This window comes from Plectrocnemia conspersa, unplaced genomic scaffold (assembly GCF_051122295.1).
Source record: "Plectrocnemia conspersa isolate PC_06_02 unplaced genomic scaffold, ASM5112229v1 ptg000014l, whole genome shotgun sequence".
Lineage (NCBI taxonomy): Eukaryota > Metazoa > Arthropoda > Insecta > Trichoptera > Polycentropodidae > Plectrocnemia > Plectrocnemia conspersa.
Genome location: NW_028277178.1, coordinates 28,878,460 through 28,903,977, shown reverse-complemented (window position 1 = coordinate 28,903,977; position 25,518 = coordinate 28,878,460). Strand labels below are relative to the sequence as shown.

Below are 25,518 nucleotides of genomic sequence, written 5' to 3'. Positions count from 1 at the left end.
TTAGAGACTACGAGATGCAGAAAATAAAGGACAACACAATAATGTGCGAAATAATATAATAATATAAAAACTTCGTATTTTATAAAAATAAACGCTCAAATGTAAGGTTCGCACACACCATAAACCATATTAATGGATTAAAAAAAACACAGCAATATGCTGAAATTGTTAAATAAAACGAGATAAATTTCAATGAGTAATGTAACATACACGCGTTTTAAATTGTCATTCATTTAATTAAATAAGATCAGAACATTAAAATGAAATACATAAAAAATAAAATAAATATCGTACGTTTTATGATTAATGATAGTAATGATATTAATGTTTATTTCTCAAGAAATAAAAATTAATACTTATTTTTCAAGAATTCTCGAGAAATTTGAACACATAAAAAAATTAATATATGTAGTATATAATATGTATTAATATTATTGCAGTATATATTATGTGTATGGAAAAATCTTTTTAAAAAATATATGTAATATATAAAAGATTTCATTTACAACAATTCGGGTCAATATTTATGCATGTAAATTATATATTGAATAATAATTATAATATAAAAGTAAAATATTCTTTAAAACGTACGAGTACCTAATTTATTCTAAATTTTGATTAAAATAGTTAATGCGTATTTAATTTACGCTCACTTTCTATCACACAATATTTTCCCTATGTATTTTGCAAAATATTACAATATTTTATCGTATGTACACTATAATATTAACTGTTGTTTTATATATATTGCAAACGATTATTCACATCAGGCTTAATTTTATAATAATTTAGTCAGTGATTTTTGCATTTTTAATTTTTTTAATGAAATGTTTGTTTATCGTCAATCCAATTAATTTAGAGTCTCTGAATGCAATAATGAATTAAGCGTATCAAAACCATTATTCCTCTTAAAAAAATCCGTGATATTTAAATAAATTAAATTACTACTAAAAACATTTATTGAAAGATGAAAAGTTATTATTCTGCTACAGAAATAATTCTCAAGATGAAAAGTGTATGCTTAGATATTGAAATTATATAAACTCCACAATTTCACACAGCAAGAAAAACTGTTATTAATTTTAAAATATATGTTTAATAAAGGTAATTACTATTTAGAGAAAATATAGTCAAGTTTGAAGTTAATAAAAATTAAAACTTTTTTTTAAAAGAAAAACATTTTCAATATTCATTGCTTGATTAGGAAAAATCCTCCAATGCAAGTAATAATATATCGACAATATTTTACCGCAACAGCGCAAAGTTGACGATGTTTACACAAATTGCAACGTCAGGATATTTTTTAGTATTTACGTAAGGCGTCATGGGACAAAGGTCGCAGGTGTGTGTCTCTGTTCAACAGGTCCCAGCCAGGGGAGCTTTCCAGTAATTGAGTTTTCCGCCGCCAGAGGGCAGCGCCATCGTTGCCTATAAAAGACAACAACTTCTTGCACAGCTCACGAGTGCTTTCACACGCACCATCTTGGCACCATCTGCTCCACTCTCAGCTATCGGTAAGGCTGTTTCTTAAATTTATTTTGTCGTTATCGTATTAATTTAATAATGTCTTTTTATAATTTATTTCGATTATAAAATAAATGACAAATGAAATATAAATATCAAACAAAAGAAATATAAAACAACAGTCAATGTTATTATTTTTAAATAAAATGTATTTTTATGTTTTCTAATATAGAGCAGAATGAAAATGAACAGGGGAATTAACAGTATCACCATCATCAGTGCATTGGTGCTTGTTTTGCTCTTGTGCGTTTCTTGGACATCGGCCGGTAAGTTTAAATTTATATATTTTATTTTTAAGCTTTCCTTTTTATTAAAATTATCACATTAATATAGTTTATTAGAGATAACTATAAAGAGAAAAATATTATAAATATTTTTTTAAATTGTGAAAATTAAATCGTAACTCGTCAAGTCGTTATATTTTTATTTTAATTTGCAATTTTATTTACTTATATATAAAATATGCAGTATTTTCAAGCAAAGGTCAATTTTAAAAAAGCATATATTATTCATAAACGTATTTTTGGATTGTCGTTATAATTTTTAATTATACATTCGTATTATATTGGGCATCAAATGTTTATTTTTTGCCAAGGTATTAATTTCTTTTTAAAATATAATATTATTATTTTCTACAGCTTCTGATATGAATTTTGCTGTTTTTTATTAATAATTATTATAATATTTCACGCATTATTTTTACTGATTTTTACCCCACCAACAATTTTATTAAATAAGGCATTTATACATATGAAATATACTTAAATTTACTTTGAAATAAATACGTAACAAGCATTTGCTTTAAATCTTTACACCATAATAAATTATTAAATTACTAAATGCATGTTATTTATATAAACTATTAAGGTTTTCTATGAATTATGTTTAATTTATAATGAAAATAGTATAATAAAAATATTTTTATAAATTAACTAATAATTTATAGACCATAGAGTGCAGTTTGTTTTTAATTTATTAATAATTAGTACCTTTCACTTATCTGACTCAATAATTTATAAAATTTTCCACGTGCTATTTTTACTTTTTTACTACACCCAATAATTTTATTTATTTTAGCATTTACACTGATTTAAAATACTTCCAATTTACTTTAAAATACATAAATAATTAGCATTTTTTTTCAAATATTATATTTATTAGAGTTTTATAAAGACATAAAATACTTACTTTCTACATTTAAATAAATAAAAAATACATAAACATTTGCTTTAAATCTAAATTTTAGTAGTCTTATTAAATGCATAAAATTTATATAATATTAACAATACTTTTGATTTAAATGAAATATAATGAAAATATTCACAATTATAATTTAAGTTTCATAAAATAACGTATTATTAATCTCTAGTTCGTTTTTAATTTTTTGTTAATAATAAAAATTGACTTATCTTACTAAACAATTATTAAAAAATTTAACGCGTATTTTTTGTACATTTTTTAACATACCCAATAATTTAATTAATACATATTTAATATATTATAATAATTTATGCAATTTATATATTTTTAAAACTATGTACTTAAATTTATAAATAATAAGAATTTGCTTTAAATCTATAATTCAGTGATTTTATAGCATATAAATAATTAATATCAAAATTTTTATTTTTTACACTAAATACTATTTTTTCAGTAAATTTATGCCGAAAATAAAAAATATTTAAATTTAGTGTCTATTCTTGTCAATATTTTTATTATTGTATATTATTATCTCACGCCTTATCAAATCAACCGAATTTCAAATTGACTTAAAACATTCGCTAATTCGATTTTTAATCCACTATCTAATAAAAATATGTATAAAACTATTAAAATTGCTTAAAAATTACCGTATTTTTTATTAAGCAATATTACATTTTTTACTTAATATTAAAAACAACAAATTAATATTTGTCGTTTCGTCGAATAATTTTTTCGCAGTAATTTTATATCAACATATTTTTATTTCAATCGTGTCTTTTTATTTTAAATTACTTATAAACGTTTATGTTATATTATGAAAAAGATGCACAACTCTCGATTATCACTCAACTTACATTTAATTTCCGACATTTAGAATCGTTGATAAATAAACATAATTTTTTATATTGAACACAGAATTTTTCCTCAGATTTTCCTCTAAAACATCGATCTATAAATAATGTATTTCTATACAATACAAATTTACAACAGGATTTTCCATTACTATTTATGTTACTGGCAAAGTGTGTAATCCAGGTTGTGCATTAAACGCCTACAGCTTTTTGGCAATGTCTAATGAGAAGTTTCTAAAATATGATTTTGACCTTTATCTAAACATTAAATCAAACGTCTACCCAAGTTTAGGAAAGGCATTGAAATCCTTTAATATATTCAATACAAAATGACTACACTAGTTAATATGTACGATAAAAATCTAAACTTAACCTGACGATATTGTTTTTTTGAACCACGATGAGCTTGAAACGTAATAAATGTCGCTGTAATAAGTTAATACTTTAGGGTTGAGTTAGGTGAATTTATTTTAGATAGCTATAATAGAATTTCCAATTGAAATTAGTTAGATTAAATTATTTTTGCATGTATTTTGTATCAAATTTAATTATTTTAACTCTTAAGCATTATTTTGGGAATTAAATCTTATTTAAGAGCGTTACAATAATACAATCGCTTTTTCAATAATTACCTCAGATCAAATCTCTAAACGCCAATTAATGAAATGTAAAACATTATAATTCCTTTTCTATTGTTACGATAAAAGCGTAACATTTTTGAATGATTGTGCCTTTCAAAAACAGAAACAATGTTTCGTGGGAGTTTTGAAAAAGTGCACTCGTAAAACAACGAAGCGGCTTTTGTAAAGGACCGATATGAAAAGATATAATAGTACTTATCGTATTCAATGGACCATAAAGCTTTCGAAAAGGATTAACCAACAGATTGATAACGAGCTAATAATATTCCGTCATTTTTATCGCATGCACAATTGTGTAATCGATGCTGTTTTTTATGCTATCGAAATTATTGTATAATTCACAAGAATAGTATTTGTATTCCTCATTTTTCAAAGTAATAAAATATGTTATGTTGCAATTTTCAGTAGAATATTTAATATAAGATAAAGAAAAAATATTATTTTCCGCATAAGATTTTTTAAAATCGTATTAATTATATAGTGTAAGTATGCTACAAAAATTTTAGCATATTTACACTATCTAATTAATACGATTCCTAAAAAAAATCACCAGAAAGTACATATGTTTTACCTTACTATACTTTATATTACTTGAAAAAATATTTATAATACTTAATTAAATTTCAAAAAACATATTCACTTACATAATCCTAAGTACTTATGTTTGTAAATCAAAATAAATTATTTTTGTTGTTTTTTATATAATCAGACAGTATGCAATTATATAATATTTAAATTATTTATTTAAACCTGCAAATAAAAAAAATATAAAAATATAATTATTAAATTAATTTTAGCCACTTTAAACCATCATTCAAACATTTATATCTGTGTATTTCTTAACAACTATAATATATAAAATATAATTAATATGTATCTATCATTGTTTATTTTCTATAAATTTATAATGTTAGATATATTAGTAAGACAAAATATATTATTTACATCATTTTTTCAATATTTTATTTTAAGGTCATAGAACCATAGCAATAGATACAGTAACAGTAAGATAAAAGTAGCAAAAAAAATCGTTTGATTTTCTGATAGATCTTCATACAATTTTTTGTATGTATTATATATTTTAGCATATTTTTTTATTTTTATATTTTAATATTTAAAAAAATTATATACTATTTTTATTTCAACTAACTATTAAATTTACATATTTATAGCATATAAAAATATTCAATTTGTGTTCTTTTTATCGATATATGATTTTAAAGTCGTACAACGATTGTTGTAGATACAATAGTCGTAAGGAGAAAAAAGTAATAAAAAATATTTTTAACATGTAAATTTAAACTAAACCACATTGTATATTTTAGTATATTTTTTTTATTTTATATAATATTTTGAAATACATAAAGATATATACAATTTTTTATACATACAAATTTATAACATATAGAAATCAAAAATATTCAATTCGTGTCCTTTTTATCGATATATAGTTTTAAAATCGTAGAATAGATATACTAGTCGTAAAATAATCAGAAAAAAAAATTTTCCGCCTGCTCTTAACATATTTTTGTATATATATACATATATTTACACCTAGATTTTTTAATTCTCATAATATTTTTTTATGTACAAAAATTTATACATATTTTATTTTTTATATACATACACGTGTATCTATATAAAAAATAAAATATGTATAAATATTTAATTCGTATTTTATTTTAAAATCATATATACTGTAGTCATTAAAATAAGAGCAGAAAAAATCATTTAAATTTCTGCTTACTTTTGACATATTTTTTATATATACAGTAGACCCCCCCAATTAAACGGTAAATTGTGGACGGCTATTTGGGTGCCCTTTACTTTAGGTGTGAGTGAGCTAAAAGGAGGATATATCACCACACGCGCCTGATTCGTACACATGTATTGTAAATAATTGTATGAGTATTTTTAATACCCCAATTACACGATCCCAAATAGCACGTTCGAAATTTACCGTGTTAATGGGGGGTCTACTGTATATTTAAACCTAACTCTAATTGTTTTTGTAGTACATCTTTTTTTATTTCTCATGATTTTTATACATATAAAAATATATATTATATTATATATAGATACATATTTATCACATAGAAATCAAAAATATTTAATTAGCATCCTTTTTATCGATTTATGATTTTAAAGTCGTAGAACGATTGTAATAAATACAGAGTAGTCGTGAGAAAAAAATAAAACTTTGGTCTGATCTTGACATATTTTGTACATTTTTAAAGATATAGCTATAATGTTTATTTAAGTATAAAAAAACTAATTATTTTTTATACTATTTTAAATGAATAAAAAGCTTTTAATTTATAGACTTTACACACATTATATATTTCAGTCAATTATATACGTATAAATGTTTTTATTAAAGTTGTTTTTAATTATTTTATATCTAATTCTTAAAAACATATTATTTTTATGTTGATTAATATCTGATTTAAAGTCCAATTGTAGATAAAAAAGATCTATAATAATTGATCAAGTAATCAATAGATAAAAGAATCACAAAAAAATTGTCCACTCTTTATGGTTTTTATTTAGGTACACAAAAAAAATCTGCATTAATCACCATATTTTATTTGTATTATTAAACATATATTAATAGCGTTATCATTCTTACAATCATAGCTAGTTAATATTGTAAATTATATTAATGGTTGAATGACTCGCTTTAAAAAGAGTTTACTCCCCTCAGATGCGATGTAGTAATACTTTTTTCATAAGCAATACACTCAATCAATTTAATATTATAGCAGAATGCAGTTTTGTAGACAAACACACTATAATATTAAACACAATAAAGAGAGGGTGGGAAATTGTAATTTCCCCAGCGGATATGTACGTAGAACAATTTCCGCAAATCAAACAGAAAAACTTATCGCACTTTACTAGAATTATACACACCTGTGGACAACTTTCCAAATGAAAAACATATATATTATAACGTCGGATATTCTCGTCACGTGCAAAAGCGTTTAAGTTATAAATACTATTTACGTTAAGATTCAATCCTCTGGGTGTACCCTCGTCAATTACTAGCTCGCTTTTTATTATCGAATTTGCTGTTACTTTTTGCCCACTTCGTCATCACAAATCTGACCGGAATGTGTAATATCAGATTCATAACCGAGTGGAATTGCAATAATCACGAATCGAGTTTGTAGGTCAAAATGGAATCGGAAGTTTACTATCCTCAAGAGGATACATTCAAAGGAAACTTCCCTGAACACATTTTAGATAATTCAAGCATGACAATTTATGCATATCTACTTGCAATGAAATGCGTGCATCTCTGAAATTAAAATAACATTGTATAAGTTACTGTAAGTGCAGATTTTTCAATTCACTTTGGAACTGCAATTGTCTATTTGTATGATATATCATAGTATCAAGAATAATTAGCTATTGCGTTTAACTTTCATCAATAATTTATTGCCACACGCTCTGAAATACCACTGAGATCAAATTTTAACAATCAATTTGACAAATATCTAGGTGAGAATCAACATTATTATGAGATATAAAGATAGTAGAACCAATTGAAAAATTCGAAAATATGTTTTAAAGAATCAATAGCGCAAACAATACGGCCAATTTTTCCTCATGAGCCCCGCTCCCGACCGTTGAACCCACAGAATATATACGAAGCACATTTCGCTAGCTAAATGAAGTTGAACTCAATTGTAAGAATTCATAGCTACATATAAATCTAATAAGCGATACATGACATTACAATATATTGTATAAACGTAAAAAAAATAATAAGCTATAAATAATATATGTAATGCAAGTAATGTTTTTGTAGCTTATATTTATTTTAATGTTTTTAAGTTACATTAATTCTTAGAATATTAGAATAGGCATCATTAATATGAAATACTATAGTTATATTTATATTTCAATTTTTAACAATGCATATTGTATGAATTTTATAAAGGAAGTATTGTAACTACCACGACTAAACACGTTTGTTTATATACACAAATTTAAATACAATTTTGTCATACATATTAAAGTATTGCAACTACCGCGACTAAAAATATAGGTTTAGTGTAGGGTGACGATGAGTTAAAAAAATCAAAAGTGTTGATTTTGATGTAACAAGATTTTTGCTTGAAAACTTGCAAAAAAACATCTCGAAGCTCTGTGTTTGGGTGCCACATTAATTGTTAGAACATAATTTAATGAATATGCTGACAAGCAGATTATTTTCTCGCTAGATAAAATCAGGAATTATTATTGTATACATTATTGTTAATATTGATCCATGGAGCAGCATCTCTTTGTAGCTCAAAATGAGGATTACAATCGAAAATAAATATTTTTGTGTATGGTTGTATATTATGGATTTATGTTTTAAATTATAAACTTTAAAAGCAAACGAATTTAACAGACAAAATAACAATATATTTATAAATATCTATGGTTTCAAAAAATTTTTCCTGTGTGGATTTTTAATTGTGTTGGTATATATCATTGGAGTATATTTATATTATTATGTGTATGTGCAGAAAGTATAGAAGTGAAGCTATTAAACATACATGTTGAAAACTGCGATAATTCATATACAAAATAACTTATCTATAATTATGAATCAGTTTTATAAAGAAAAACAACGCTTTGACAATTATTCTACGTCACAACGAAGACAGGTTGAGATTTTCCAGACACTGATTTTATCACTTGCGAAATTTACTCTAAACGGATTTACTTGTACATAAATACACAAATATATTGAAGACATCAAATTCTCATTACTTTTATTTGATTATCACTCGAATGTGATTGTATACATTGAATCTTTTTGAAGCACATACCAATATCTGTGTGATGAAACGTTTTTTTAATGTATTGTAAACGTTCTTTTATTGGTTTTTTACAGTTGGGTGTAACTTATACGGCCATTCATGTTGGGGAGGTATGTAATATAACTTTTTTTATTATTTATATATTTAAGAAAAAAATGTTTAATGAAATTAATATTTGCATAAAATTCGAGTCTCATTAGAATTAAGTTTATTAAAAAATATTTGTGCATTCTATTCGACATATTATTTTTTAATACATTATCTAATATGTCAACTATGGAACAATAATGTTTTACATTTACAAAGACTGCATAACGTAGTGGAAAACGTGCGTAATTTCATGACTATGTGCTTTGAAATTTCGAAGGTTGTGGTCTCAGTTTCCGTGAACAACATAATACATATTTACCCATTAGCCCTTCAATTATCGATTAGAAAATTTGTTACGTGTAAAGTTTAAAATCAAATATTATTTTCGATAATTACTTAACAGGGCATGGAAAGCGAGGAGCGCCGGACAAAGCTCAGCTGCAATCTTTAAACAACGACTGGTTTTTATCCAGATTGCTTAATCCCAACAGGAGATTCGTTCCAATAAGGGACATGGGACTGATGAAGGTTAATTTTATAATAATTACTTCAACAATTTTATTTAATTTTAATGGTATAATTAATTTTATAGCAAATCAAAGAGAACGAAATAATGAAGCAACTTCGCGATAATAATGACAGGAAGGCCTTCATCGATGGAAATATGTTCAAGTTAGTTGTATTAATTTATTATTATTATTATTACAAATATTGAATCTGAAATAATATTTTTAGAACTGAGAGTTTCGATGAAAGGCAACCGAACGAAAGGAACCCTAAAGATTTGATATTTTTGAATGGTGATGATGCAAATTCTGAAAAATTGCATTTAATGCAATTATTGGTAAGTAAATTAATTTATTAATTTTAATATTTCTTAAGGTTATTAATAATGTATAAATATATTTTTAGGAAGATAATGGAGAAGCGCCGCAGTAGAAAAATAAACGAAGTCATAGTATAAATAACCATTAAAATCCTTTAAACTCCCAAGAAGCAATTAGTTGAAAAATAAAAATATATATTACCTTTGCGGTCAGATGTTATTATTATTAATATTATTATTTTTAATAGTTTTAATTTAGAATTCAATTAACAAATGTTTAATTATGTATGTGTATATAAATTATTGGCTGGGTATACATACTATGAAAACATTTGTTAATGTATTGTCCTGTTCAACCTTTTTAATTTATTAATGTATTGTTAATGTATAGATGAGACTGCAGAATATGTATACAAAAAATATATATATTTGGAGAGTAAAATGAGATTTTTAATAATTTATTTGTCGTAGATGTCTAAGTTAATATTTGTATTAATGTTAAGCGAAATAAACGTTTAATTGCAATTTAATTTTCGTTTTACTATAAAAAAGTCCCTTTTAACATAATATCAATTATAATTTACAATTAATCATTATGTAGAGAATAATTAAAAACTAAATAATAGTAGTGAATTACACAAATATTATTCTTTTATTCTTTATTATTTATTTGATTTTAAACCATAATAGCATATTTTTTGTTAAGCCAAGTTTCAAACAAAAAAGTATAGATTTTTATTTATATTCTCTTATTCAAATTACTCAATTATTGTATAAATTAATCTATATATTTTATTTTAATAAGATAATATTTTTTTAGCCAAGTTTTAAACCATTTACGAAAATTCTAGAATTTTTATTATTTTCACACCCGTGTTTCACACCAAAATTTCATAACACATTACCAAAGTCTTTTTAAAATATTTTGTTCCATTAAATAATATTTATCATGAATATCTGAAAAAAAAATTAATGAGTTTAATTAATTTTAGTTTAGTTATGACTTATAATATTTAAAGCAAAACAGATTGATTCTAAAGATGCTTTTAATTATTTCGCTTCATTAACACACCCATACAGGTTCATACGAGAGATGCTAAAACTTTATTATGCGTATAAAATTACTCAAAGCCCTATCTTATATCATTACCTTTTACACACACAAATTAATCGTGAGTGCTACGTTCAAATTGCATATATAATTTTGCTAAACCATTCCACGTGAATCGAATGCGAAAACGACGAAAATATAACGTATTCGTGATTGTGAATCGAAGTCGTTAACGAGATGCATCTGAACCGATGGCAAATTCTGATTGAGTCTCATCATTCCACTTGACCCTTGAAATTAACCCTTTCACTCCTGTAGGGTCGATTCAGACTCTCAATCAGAACGGTGATATTAACGGCTCATCCAATTTGTGGCGACTGTCTTTGAATATCGTTAACTAATTGGGTTGCCGTAGGTACTTGGACTTGTTATTGCGAGGTATATTTAAAACAGACTTAAATATAACGGTAATTATATTTTTTATTTAATATTATTATTTAAATTGATCGTACAACTCTTAAAATATTTATTTTATAATAATCAAGATTTAATAAATAGAAGTAACTTATAAAAAAAAATGTAATAGAATATAAAAGATAGATTAAAAGAGAGAAATATAATAAAGTTATCTATAACTTAAATTACAATTTAACTTATCTTTCAAATTATTAAACATACGTTAAGTTTTATTCACATTTAGTTTATGTACACTATTTTTTATATTTTAATATTTATTTTATTAATTTAACTGTATGCTAAAATTAAAGTTTTTCATTGTTTACGTTATAATTTGCTAACTATGAAACATACATACAAGAAATTTAAATAATAATATTATTAAATATGATATTTAGTGTTTTAGGGTTCGATCCGACAAATCGAGATATATGTACGAGTCAATTATGAGGAAGTCATCAACTGTTAAATGCATCCAGATGAGTTGCATCCGAGTAATACGTGTGGAACGAATTCACATCGCAATATACACATATTGAGTTGAAGTTAAACTAGCTTTATTTTTGAACCAAAATACAAGCATGTATATATTATAAGTATATTATAATTTTATCCAACAAACAGTCAAAGAATTTTGCACGTAATCGTAGGCGATAACTTAATGGATTCGCGGGAAACGATTTTCAATAGGCAAAAATTTTCCCAGAAGCGTAGGTCATTTCCTAGCTCGTGTCCTACGGAAATAGTTGAAAATGAAAGCTCCGATCGATGCCTAACAAATCCTTTCAGGCCGTAAAACTGAACGGTTCTACACACGTTCGATATAATTTCTAGCGATTCAATGTTCGATCCGAGCTTAGATTACGACTCAGTCCATGCGATTAAAGCGACCGAAATGAAAACCCAGCTATCCTTAATGAAACTCTGCATACGATTCCGCTCTCAAAGAATATTAAAAAAAGAAACCAACACACGCTCCATAGTCACTCGTTAGCGTTGCAAATCTATTGTTGCGTTTCCTCACTTGGATACACAACAAAACGCTCGGATTGTCTATATACACTTTTTTGTTTGTGTATAAAGATTCATATTTACACTTCTCTTCCATACGCACATACGAGAGAAAATTACTGTGGATAGATTTGATTGAATCTTAAGTTTTTTTAAAGCACGTGATGTATGTATTAAAACGAGGGACTTTCATGACATCTAATTTAATTAACATTATATCATAAAAACGTATTATTTTTAACCCTTTGAACTTCTATAATGTGTTGTAGGTGAGCTAGATATTTTTTCAAGCTTTTTTAAAATTATTTAGATACATTTCGATATTTCGTAATGGTTTAAAAAGCGACGTAAGTGTCGCCGCCATAGTGGTTATGTAGCGTTTATATTAAGACTTTTATAAACAATAGGTGAGAATCGAATTAAGCATATTTAAACCGAAGTTTAACTAATGTGTAAGCGCAAAAAACAATTATCACTTCTCAAAGGTCAAAAATCCACGTCAAAAGCAATAAAATCGTGCCGGCGCCGTCGCAGTGGGAACGCTCGGTAACGAGCGTTCAATTTAAAAGATGGCGAAATTTGGGTCTTTTGTTACATGATTTATCGCCAATTTTTTTATTAGGGTAACTTGTATACATATTTACAGATAAGGAATCAATAACGTTTTGAGTTGTAGTTTTAAAAAATAAAAAGTGAGCAAAAAACCTAACTGGGCTATTTAAGATTGCAATTTAGTTGTATAAAGCTACGCTGTTTGAGCTTTTAAAAAATCTTACTGCATGGCGAAAATAGTCTAGAAAAATTGACATCCCGCAATTTACCACCAGTATTTAATCGCTAGCAATTGACTGCTGCGTCAATTGATTGCGTAATTAAATTAAAGCCTACAAATAATCCTTGTGTTTATAAAAAAAATCACTCATTAAATGGTTAATTGACGATGTTGAAAGTCTAAGAAATTATTTTTTTAAATCAAATGTTGTTATTCTAAAATGTATATGAAACCTAATTTGACAGTCGTGAAACAGCCTGAAAAAATTAATCTAATGGAAGTTTTAAAACTGAAATTAATTTATTAGGTTAGGTTAGGTTATGTTAGGAACAAATTTGAAATTTGACTAAATAGGTCAGTTTAAATGATTCAAACAATTGATTCATAATTTCACTGGTCAACACCAGTGAAAGTATATTTATTCACCGCGCGGATGGTTATGTTTAATTTAAAATGCCAATAAATTAATATAAATTATATATATTGCGTTACGATAATTTGTATGCCATAAATTGTTTATGCGATTAATTGCTGCAGCGGTAAACTGCTAGTGATTAATTGTTGGCAGTGAATTGCGGGCGATTAATTTTCTGTATCTAAAATTTCACGTCAAAAGCAATAATATCGTGCCGTTTCCATCATAGTGGGAACACTCGATTATCTAGCGCTAATACTACGACTTTTTAAAATAATAATATAGGATTATTGAAGCACATCTAAACCGAATTTTACTTAATAGAAAAGCGCAAAAAGCAATTATCCCTTCTCAGAAGTAAAAAATCAATGTCAAAAGCAATAAAACCGTTCCATTGCTTGGTAATCTAGCGTTCATACTAAGACTCTCATAATAATATTATAAATTAAATTAGGAACATGTAAACCGAATTTTGCTCAATAGGAGAGCGCAAAAAACAATTATCTCTTCTCAGAAGTCAAAAATCCACGTCAAAAGCAATAAAATCGTGTCGGCGCCGACGACACGATTTTATTGCTTTTGACGTGAAATTTTGACTTCTGAGAAGTGATAATTGTTTTTTTTTGCTCTCGTATTGACCAAAAATCGATTTAAATATATTTTGACCAATACTCTTTTATAAGAGATCTGTAGTAATATCGATGAGGATAACTACCATATTTTTAAAACATTGTGAAATATCAAAGTACAGATAAACTATAGACCAATATAAGAAATATAACGTCTTTCTGTTCTTTTCTTCCGCCTATTTTCCTCTGAGAGTTAAGTCTGTACTTTGGACTTGACCTAATGAAAGTTCTAAAAATATAATTAGGTCATGTTGGGTTTGTTTAATTTGTGTAGGTTAGGCTTGGGTTTGTACAGCAACGTTTCGCAACTTTCAAGTTGAGTTTCATAAACAATTAAAGCGTAAACGATAAAAAAAAAGCTTTAGCATTATTTATAGATTTAAAAAAATCTTTTGAAACAGTAGACCATAACATATTATTAGTAAATAAATACATATTGGAATAGCAGGACCGACGCTAAATGTATTAAAAAGCAGTAGTTGTGATAAATGGTACACAAGTGTATAATTCTACAGGATTCTATTTTGGAACCTTTAATATTTAATCTATACGCTAATGATTTAACCCCTTATACACTTACAGGAAGGATTCAACTATATGCTGATGATACAGTTTTAATAAATTACTTTAAAACTTAAAAATATATTAGTGAATGGATAAGATTTACCAAATTAACAATGATGAAAAAAAAACTATATGATATTTAATAATAATTTTGGTATCACAATCACTATAAATAATTTTTTTGTTACAAAGAGTGATAATATAAAACACAAAATCATAACCATATTGATCATATAATATAAAAAAAAATTCTAATATCAATAAATTTATATTGTTTTCAAAATATATTATTGTATAAAACTAGAGATTACACAATTATTATGCACACATATATATATATATAGACATCTAAAATATGTATATGTCTTATTTTTTATCTGACTTGTATTATATTTTTTATGTAATAACCTGTTAGGTTACGATGGTCTCAATTTAATTTAAATAAATCAATAGATATCTAAGATTGAGATTCTCTTAATAACCAAAGATCAACATAATTTATAGAATCGAAAAGGTGGACCAACAAGTTCGAACAAAAGTTGTTTTAAAAGGAATGATAAACAAAATAAAAAAGTATTTATATATTATATGTAGAGATGAGAATGCGACAAGTATAGATTCATTACCTTATATAAATGTTTAATTACATAAATAAATATATGGGAACTGAGTGACTCATATCTAAGTGTTTCTAAGATAAACTTGCTCAGATATTCAGAAGGAAAATATTCATATTCTTTCACATACAAATATCAGATTAATTTGTTTGCTTCTGTTCAATAAGAAATATTTTATCGTAGTAGAATATTACGAATCAATAATATAAATGCTAAAGATCAATCGGTGATCAAAGTTACAGGTATGATAACAATGTTGATGTGTTTCTCATTTCGTATCAAATAACATTAATATTAAATTATATTTTTAGTGAAAGTTTCACCTTTTAGAAAATTTCTTACAAGGAAAAATCTTTATCGTCGTTTAAATAAATTGAAACGTTAAAAATCGTCAGTATATAAATCGAAACCTATGTGAGCAATTGTTATATTTATGTCATTCATAAAGAGAAAAAATAGTATTAAAGTTTACCAAGACTTACTCTTTATTATATTCCAGATAATATTATGTACTATTTTTAATATTGCGAATAATTAATAATTTCTCAATAAATTATTACAAAAATAATATTACTAGTTAGCTGTAGAGCCAAAAACTATTTTGATATATTTTGTTACATTTTTTGTGAATATCAAATGATTCAAGAATTTGGTTACAGTGATTTATTATATAAAATCAATACAATTATTTTTTAATGCTTATTATCTATCATGAATAATTTGCCTTGGTTTTGTTAGTGTATATGTCTATTTTTATTGAATTTAATTTTATGTATAACGGACAGACGTTTGTGGATAACGAAGCAAATTACATCTGCTTCATCGGAGGCATTTAAATCTATAAGAAACGCTGTGACGACGTTTTCCCAACGCAAAATTAGGGTGACGAAACGACTGAACCAACATAAATTATCTCGGTAAAGAGTGAAGAATGTGACGATAAAATGTGCCTTTTCTACCACCTTTATTAAGCAAAAATAGCCATTACAGATGCTTCGTATAATACAAATAAGGCTTAAATGTATACGCTTTTCAAAGGTTTCATCTCTACACTTAATATATTATAGAAACATTATATTATTATAAAAACAGTTAATTTAGGCAAGGCTTTGAAATATTTTATTAATCGATTAATTTATGAGTGCAAAAGTACAAAAGTAAATATTTTTTACGAAAAATATATATAATTAAATACTTTTAATTCATTAAAAAATCTAATTAATATTAAAATAAATAAAAACTATAAAGGTATTGAAACTAAATACGACTCTGATTTTGCAGCAATAAAAATCAAAGTTATAAATGCGAATTTGGTTAGAAAAGTACATAAAGACCCCTCAATTAAAAATTAGATTTAAATATTGATAATATTTTATTCATTCAATCGTTAAATTTATTCGTAAACCTGTTAGGATAACTTTTGAATGTTTTCATGAAAAATATTTAACTTTGTCAGAAGTGTTATTTTTTAGATAAAAAAATTATAAAATTATTATGTAATTTCTTACTGAAATAAAAAATAAAATGTTCGGCTTACTTTATTTTAAAATACTGGAATTGTGCTGCGTCGTAGTCTACAAATCGTCAAAAAATACTTAAGCTATTGGAGATTCGAGGTGACTGTTTGGCTGCACTAGCTCGAACGTTTGAAGTGGAAGCGGCTGCTCTTATTAAAAATAGTAGCTGAAAGCGAAAAAAAATTTAACATTATAATTTCACAAAAAAAATAATAACTGCATAATTTTTCGAACAACATATAAGGTAGCAAAATAATTTCAATAATTTTGAAACAAGAACTCAATGAAAGCACTGTTCAATGACAGTATTCCGGTTTTTAAATAATCAAGATTAGATCAAGTTTTTACTCTTATTCGATTTATTGGTCAATCGGGATTATTTTGAATGAAACTATAATATTTTATTTAATCTGTTAATATATTAATAAACTATTATAGTCGTTGGAGCAAATGTTTTAGTTAAAAATATAATTGTTTTATAAATTTAAAAATATAATCTTCTCGCTTGGACACATTATTTTGGGATATATTGCAACGCGTGTATATCTTTCGTTATCTGTGTCGGTACGAATGATTTTATTTTCGTATTAATTTATCTCTTCAATAAGAACTACTTGTATAGCTGATTTTTTATTGTTCGCCGCTAAAACAGCGTCTTTTTGCATATTAAAGTTACTAAAGTATAATAATTTTTATGTTTATTTAATTGAAATTTATATAATAAGCTCATTAATAATCAATGATTTTGGATGTTCCTGAAAATATTATTTTTAATCGCATAATAAATTTTAAATTAGTCGGCTTCTAAAAGTAGTAAAGCAAAAAATAAGCGGTCGGAAAAATATAGTGCCGAATCTGACAACGCGCTCGTCGTTAATATTTAACAATTATACATTAAATACTGTATACTTTATTCATTACATACCTATTTAAGGTAGTGTATACATTATATAACAGAATATTTTAAAGCTTCTATTATGTTGAAGTACACGTAAATTAAAAGATTATATAAATTTAATGATAACAATAAGCTCACTATAAATTTATTATCTGTCGATAATCAATCACAAACTATAAAGATTCATATATTATTTTACATTTGTGCGGATATATTTATTCCTACGTTTACAAAAAATTATCCAATTTTTCGCTCGGTAGTGTTTAATATTATACTAAAAATAATTGTATGTATTTATATAAATGTATATAAATATATAAATTTTTATTATGTAAAAATAAAAGTAAAAAGAGATTGAAAGTTTATAAAACAAGTATAAGGAATAAGTAGGTCATACGTAAATTTAAAAGGATTCTGATTTGAACGATCGACAAGGTAACTTAATATTTGACATTATTAAAGAGCTAATCATGTCAATGGAATGGAAATTGCCTCTACAGGTTCATCAATTCTAAGGTAAAAAGTTTAAAAAGTAATTACAAAAGCTAAAAACAAAAAATCTCTTTTCGTCTCAATTAAAAAGCTGCCTAAGTATTTAAAGTGTCAAAAAGAAAAGTAGTTATTTACAGTATTGCTTAAAATTCACAGTATTTGTTACAATAATAAAACATATTGAATGTATTATAAATATTATACATGCAACATATAAGTGACAAATATTTTATATATTGGTGAAACACGGTTTCGATTCCGCAAAGCTTTGAGAATAATAAAGGCTCCTTTCTGGATTTTAATTTTAATACAACAGTATATTTATTCTACTTTAAAAAAGCTTTTGCTAGAATCCAACATGATAAATTATAAACATTAAAATCTACAGAAATATATAATTATTGTATAGTCTTCGTCAAAGCTATCATTATCAGCAATTAGTGTACGATTTCGAATATATTGTAAATTATGTTAATGACACCATGTAAAATTCCTGATTCAAAAATAGAACAGAACCTTACCCCACTCTATATGTGATCGTAATTACAATACCTCTTTTTATACTTGTATTTATAAAAAAATATATTTTTCTTAATTTTAGAAGCTGTACAATTTCTTAAAATAAAAACGAATAATAAAAGCAGCTAAGTAAAGTAGCATTAAAATTACACCAAATAAATACTCTCGGTGTAAAATATTCAATATCGAACCTAGAAGGATTTTTGTAAATATTTTCCGGGAAGACTAAATTTTTTTTTGTTATATAAATATATTAAAAAAATAAACGACGATTATATATTATTAGGATTGGTTTATTTTTAAATTTAATTGCTGATAAAAACATGGTAATGAAAACTTACAAATATAAGTACTAAAATAAACGTAAAAATAATCATTTAAAAATACTTGAAAGGTTTATTGTGCTTTAGAAATTATACCAAAATAGAGAAGCAATTAAATTTGTTTCAAATACTTAAAATAAAATTACGGTACATAATAGTAAAGGCAATATCAAAAGCAAATTAAAATTTGCACGTGTTTTATACACGTTATGACTAACGAGATTTTACCATTTACGACTATTATTTTCTGGATTACATGTGACGAATGTATAAAGATTTAAGAAATCATAGTTTAATAATCCTAGTTCATTAGGCAATTTTATATATTTATTTTAAATATTTTTTTTAATTATTATTCTATTAATAAGTTTTTATTTTTATTTTCACAAGATGCTTAGATTCAAGGCTTAATAAAAGCGTATTTGTATTAATATTAGAAAGATACTAATTTAAAAAATAACTATAATATATTTTGCTGCAAATAAAAAATGATTATTTGTGTTTAATTAAGATAGTTTTATAAATTCGTTCAACATTTCTAGATTCCTAATAGTAAAACTCAAAATAAAAACTTTAACCTCAATTGCACCAATATATATTTTTATTTTATGTTAAGTACTACTCATTTTTAAATGTATTTATTATATAAAAATTGTATAAAAAAGCTACAAGTTTTTACTCTCCTTTTAATTTAACTGCCAAAAAAATACTAAAAATAATGTTTTGCTTCTAATTTATTTTTATAAGCAAAATATCAATTTTACTAATTTTTTTACTATTTTTCTTTTTATAAAACCCAATCGATTATAATATTTTTCTTAAGCCTATTACAACTTATTTTTTACATATTCAGTTGCAACACATCAGACGTTAGCTCAATGCGTTACAACTGGGTAAACACAATCAATAACTACTAAATAATTTGTGAGACATTAGTCTAAAATCAAAGTTTATATATTAACTAACTAGTAATATCTATAGTAATTTATGAAACTGAATATCTTGAATTTGGCTATTCCTAAAGAGGAATGATGGCACAAATAATCCACTCTTAGATATTTTGGCTATCGACTATTCCAGGTATGCAATCACATATTTATAATCATTGTAAAATGACGTCTGTTAGATAACATCCAAGAAACTACACATATGTATGATATATATACGGAAAGGAACAATCTAGATGTTATATTACACGTTTACGTTTAAAATGTACCTGGTTCAGTCAAATCTAACGAATATGTGCATTAAATCGTAAGCAATGATAATGTTTATGTATTATAAAAGAATAAACTCACTTTTCGGCCTCGGAGCCCGTCGCCAGAAATTCAAAATTTGAGGATTTCATTACGAAAATTGTTTTTGATTGTTTATCTAGTTTAATCAATGTATTCTTCTAATCCTCAACACATTATGTATATATTTAATTTTCATAGTTATAACACACCTAGTTAATTTGCTATATGAGTATTTATATTCAGTTAAATGGAACAACGCACATGACAAAATAATGAAAATTATTGACGCGTAGCAAAATTATTTAAAACTGTTGCCACGTTACTGTCGGCCATCTTGTTTTATATTTGAATGCTTATTTTTCATTGGTCGAAACAACACAATGCATTACCGGCGGCTCGAAAATCAATCGGAACAAATTAAATTTTGTTTTACGTATTTTTTATATATTATTCAAATTTTTCGGACTTTTTTTTAAATAAATTTAGAGGGTCTCAATATTTTTTCTAAAATTAATATAATTAATATTACTTTCTATAAAAATCATTTGAATTAAATCAAATTAAAAAAAATACTATAATATTATATATAAATATAATGTTTTTTATTTATTATTTTCTCAGTTATATACGAAAATATTTAAATATCTAAATAGATTAAATTGTATAATCTGATTGTACTATTTAATGATGAATAAAATATTAAATTAAATATATTCATTTAATTAATATTAGGAATAAATAATTTTATTATAATTAAATGTTCATTAATCAATTTAAATATAACATATTTAAGGGGTGTGACTTCAGAGCCAGTAAGACGCAGATTTTAATAGATTATATTACATATTGTGACATACTCTGATGGGCGAGATGTTTTATCCGAACAGTGGTGGAGAAGCTGGCGCAGGGATGTTGTCGGTGGAAGATCCTCAGAGGACTTGTAGGGGGTGTGGCAGCGACTAATCTAGTATATCTAAATTTTCTTGTATTATATAAAATTAAACACTATGATAAAGTATAATACATATTTATTAATTTTATTCAAAGAAGCGTGCTTAAGTGTTATAATTATAATTATATTTTTAATTATTTGCTACATTTTTTATTTCAATTCACCGTGTCTTTAGTGAATGCCTCTCTCATTGTATTTTTTGTTGCAGTAATAGATAAAAATATTTAATCAAACTATGAGATCGATTCTGTGGTATAAATTATTATCTTTATTAAATCGGTTTCTTTCTATTTATATTTAAAACAGATCATAGAAATGTTACAATGTATTCACAACTCACTTGAAAATCCCTTCTATCCTGAAAATATATCATATCGTAAAGATCATCCTTGGACACGTTTAGTTTTCCCACAGGTATAAAATTCACAAAATAAAACCTATATATTTTAACATTGTTGCTTTTTAAAAGTGTTAATAAATATATTTGTAGTGTTTTTATACATATGTATATAATACAAGGGTTTGTTGGCAATAAAAAAACAATTTAAACGTTTACAGCGCTCTTTTGACGATTACACTCACGAGTTGTAGTATTAAAGGTAAAAAGTACTTGATCGTTAACGTAATAAATGTTACTTACGTCTTTTTACAAACGTAAAACGAGCATCGCACATCGAAAGAGTTATCAATTGAAATTAGCGCTATTTATCTTTGTTGAGTTTTTATTCAAAAATAGATTCGTTGTAATTTCCAACCTATGGAAAGATTGAATGAGGCAAGTTGCGTCCGCCGAATAAATTAAAAGTTGTAATAAATTTTTGTATATTCAGCCGTTAAAAAAAGTTGTAAAAACAAAGTCTTATTATATATTATATAGAGGAAGAGGCGATATTAAAAGATAAATCTTGAAAATTACTTTGCGTCACTCCAATTTTTTTGAGGTTTTCCACTCCTCGAAAAATTTGTTTTTATTGAAAGAATCGGTTCTATTGACCTGCAAGATGAATTATTTACACTTTGGATAAAGAATATGGTTTTACTTGCCTTTTTTCGATATTCGAAATAAATTTATAAATAATTCATTGTTATTTTCAATAGGCATATCAAAATATTAATATTTACAAATTTAACATGAAAAATCTGTGCGTGAACGGAGCTTTATAATGTAGAAAAACATTAAACCTACACACTTATGATTAATGTATTTTGAATGTGTGTAAACATTTTATTATAAATATAATGATTTTTTTTAATAATTGATAAAAAAACACTATAAAAAGAAATTATCAGAACTATTGCAATTTTATAATGTAGGATTTGATCCTACGATAATTTAATTTTAATGCAATTGCTTTATTGATTAACTGAGTCAGTGACAATAATAATAATTAATATTACATTTATATTTCTGATTGATCATTAATTAGATATTCCAAGTTTATCCTAAGCTCACGGATGAATACGAAGTGATGAAGTCGCGGTTAAAGCGCTATGTTATGCTATTTGCAATTAGTGTATATCCATAATTATTAATATAGTGTGATATGATAATCATAAAAAAACAACAATGATTACATTATATTGACTATATCCTTTAATTCTCTGAAAAACAATTTTACATTCCGCTATTAATTTTTCATTCTTCCTTCATTTCCTAGAAACCTATAAGAAATCTTAAAGGCACTCTAAGGACATTAAATTAATTTAACAGCTTTATTATTTATATTGAATATGTACATATATTACAAATATATTATACTAATTATTACCACTTTAAGTTACCTTATTGGTGAAATGCCTAATTGTGTTATGTAAATGTTGCTTTCAAGTCTTAATATTAAACTTTTAATTAAAACCCATTACTTTAACCAAAAATAAATATTATACAAATAATTATAAGCTGAAACGTGGTTGAATTATGTCGAGCAATTCAATAACAGTTTATTTTTATAATTAAGTGCTTACAATTTCAATTTTATAAAAATAAATACCTACATTACAATGAAAAAATAAAATAATAAGAAAACTTAAATACGAAATAAAAATGTTACCTAATGAATTTTACTTCAATCAAAATTACCTTATATTATACATTATAAAATATGGTATTGGCAACCATTTCGTGTATTAAATTACAATTAATTTTGCGCTGATTTTCAATATTATGTGTAATTAAATCAAAGAATAAATCTTCTATATATACATATTTCATTACAATTAATAACGTCCAATGGAAGAGAAATCAAAAATGTAAAAAATCTGATTTTGAAAAAAATACAAATTATTACAATGTTTATATAGTTTTTATTGCTTTTGTTATAATTGTTATCGTGGTGTAAACACTCGAGCAACCACTCAAATTTAGGCTTAATGCAAAATCTGTGCAAACAATCAAGCGTTATCTGGGCCGTCGGTAATGTTTCGAAAAATGATGAAAATATAAACGAATTCAAAGCTTTCGTACATAACATAGTTTCGGTTTAACTGTAATTTATTCAGGTTTTATGCGCAAATCTAGATATGTCAGTTATCAATTTGGACGGTCAGATTGAATTTATATGAACAGTTCAAAAAAATAGACGCATATACATTTAGGAAAACATAATTAAAAAAACGTACTTTATTATTCTAAATTGTGTTTTTTTTAATTGCTCGAATTTATTTAAATAATATGGCATTAGTATTCCACAGAAGAGCAATCCGTTACACGATGTACATAAAATCCTAGTCATTATAAAATATTTATCAATTCTACAATACAGCGCAAGAAATATTTATAATTTTAATATATGTATATATATTTACCTACGGTATCTTTTTATAAAATATATTTAGGCCAGAATAATAACATAAAACATTACTTTTACAATTAAGTATAATATTATCATTATTAAAACTCTAATTATCACAAAAAAATCAATATATAACTTTTTGACATTCAAATAAATAATTGTGCGGGTAAATACAGAAAGATATAATATTAATTTATTTAAAATGAAAATCATAAAAAATTGAAATTTTACTTAAAATATGTTTAGGCATGTCAAAGCAGACTAATAAGTATGTGGGGGTCGACTTATTTGGCCTCAAGCTGGCAACACTGATGTGGCGTCGGCGAGAGCAACATTATTCTTTGATTGACCATGATTGGAGTATAACGATAGGTGGCTCCTCATCAGTCGATCTTATTTATAACAGTCAACAACCTGTGTATAATTGCCAATTTAGTAATTCAGTTTTACAACCTTAATATTTTTACAAAATCATGCCATATTATTTTACTTTGCAGTTTTTGCGTTATTGAAAAGAGATCTTGAGATTTAATCTTATAAATTGAAAAGCCGTATCATCCGCAAATGTAACAATAGTTGTGCCACTATCAGTGCTGGTTCTAAAACATATCATTGAGGTACTTCAGTTAATATTTTTTTGAGATACAAATTTGTATTTTTGCTTAAATCTAAAAACAACAAACTATATTAATTCGGTAAAAGATGAAAAGCCGAACTAGTGAAACGAAATTAGTTTCTTGTTTTGAAGCAGCTTCTCAAAGCTTTAAAATAATTAAGAGAAGCGATATCAGCTTTCTATTTAAATATTTTTACTTTTTTCATCTGTTTTTTTAGAGCTTTTGTTCTGGTTTTTGTATCGTAATTTTCATTGTCTAAACAAATATTTTAACCTTAGGGTAAGGTTAAGCTGATAGAGTTTTACAATAGTTTTATACAAAATATCCTTGAAATGTATCCAGTGATTATTAAAGTTTAGGTATTATACATTCAATCCTTTTTTTTAAAAGTCAACGGGCATAAAGTATTACATTCGATATATAAAAAATCAGTAGACATATTCAATCTTGACAGTTAAAAAATCAACTGTCATAACAAGTTTAATTTAATCTACTTTAAATCACGTATATTTAATTTCAAGCTCTTTTCAGAAAGCAGGATACAGCAATAAAAACATACGTAGATCAATACATGGATGGGTCAAAAGTAAATGGTATTTATTTGTGAATGTGAACAAATAAAATGCTTCTGCTTAATGCTGCCAACTGACTGTGAGTACTAAATATAGTATTTTAAATTACTGTTAATTATTTCGAATAATTA

At 25.2% G+C, this 25,518-nt stretch overlaps 1 protein-coding gene and 1 long non-coding RNA gene across 5 annotated transcripts in view; one reads left to right on the top strand and one right to left on the bottom strand.

The window, feature by feature from the left end:
• Window positions 1-25,518, bottom strand: part of LOC148226722 (uncharacterized) — a 76,710-nt gene that overhangs the window by 19,460 nt on the left and 31,732 nt on the right. For 3 of the 4 annotated variants that reach the window (XR_015812193.1, XR_015812194.1, XR_015812195.1), the window contains one exon: window positions 17,005-17,150. The exons of the other annotated variant lie outside the window; for it this stretch is intronic. This is a non-coding gene — a long non-coding RNA (uncharacterized LOC148226722). The remainder of the gene's footprint in view (window positions 1-17,004; window positions 17,151-25,518) is intronic. 4 annotated transcript variants of the gene reach the window in all.
• LOC148226724 (uncharacterized) lies at window positions 1,479-10,453 on the top strand. The gene is made up of 7 exons (XM_088204350.1): window positions 1,479-1,514; window positions 1,697-1,790; window positions 9,111-9,146; window positions 9,530-9,654; window positions 9,719-9,798; window positions 9,862-9,970; window positions 10,039-10,453. The coding sequence occupies exons 2-7, from the start codon at window positions 1,703-1,705 to the stop codon at window positions 10,063-10,065; spliced, it is 465 nt and encodes a 154-aa protein (XP_088060476.1). The 5' UTR covers window positions 1,479-1,514; window positions 1,697-1,702; the 3' UTR covers window positions 10,066-10,453.

Excerpts from the sequence above, each read along its gene's own strand:
- LOC148226724 (XM_088204350.1), top strand. The coding sequence starts at position 1,703 with ATGAAAATGAACAGGGGAATTAACAGTATCACCATCATCAGTGCATTG. Across the intron at positions 1,791-9,110 it reads CGTTTCTTGGACATCGGCCG|TTGGGTGTAACTTATACGGC; the intron begins GTAAGTTTAAAT and ends GGTTTTTTACAG. Across the intron at positions 9,655-9,718 it reads GGGACATGGGACTGATGAAG|CAAATCAAAGAGAACGAAAT; the intron begins GTTAATTTTATA and ends TTAATTTTATAG.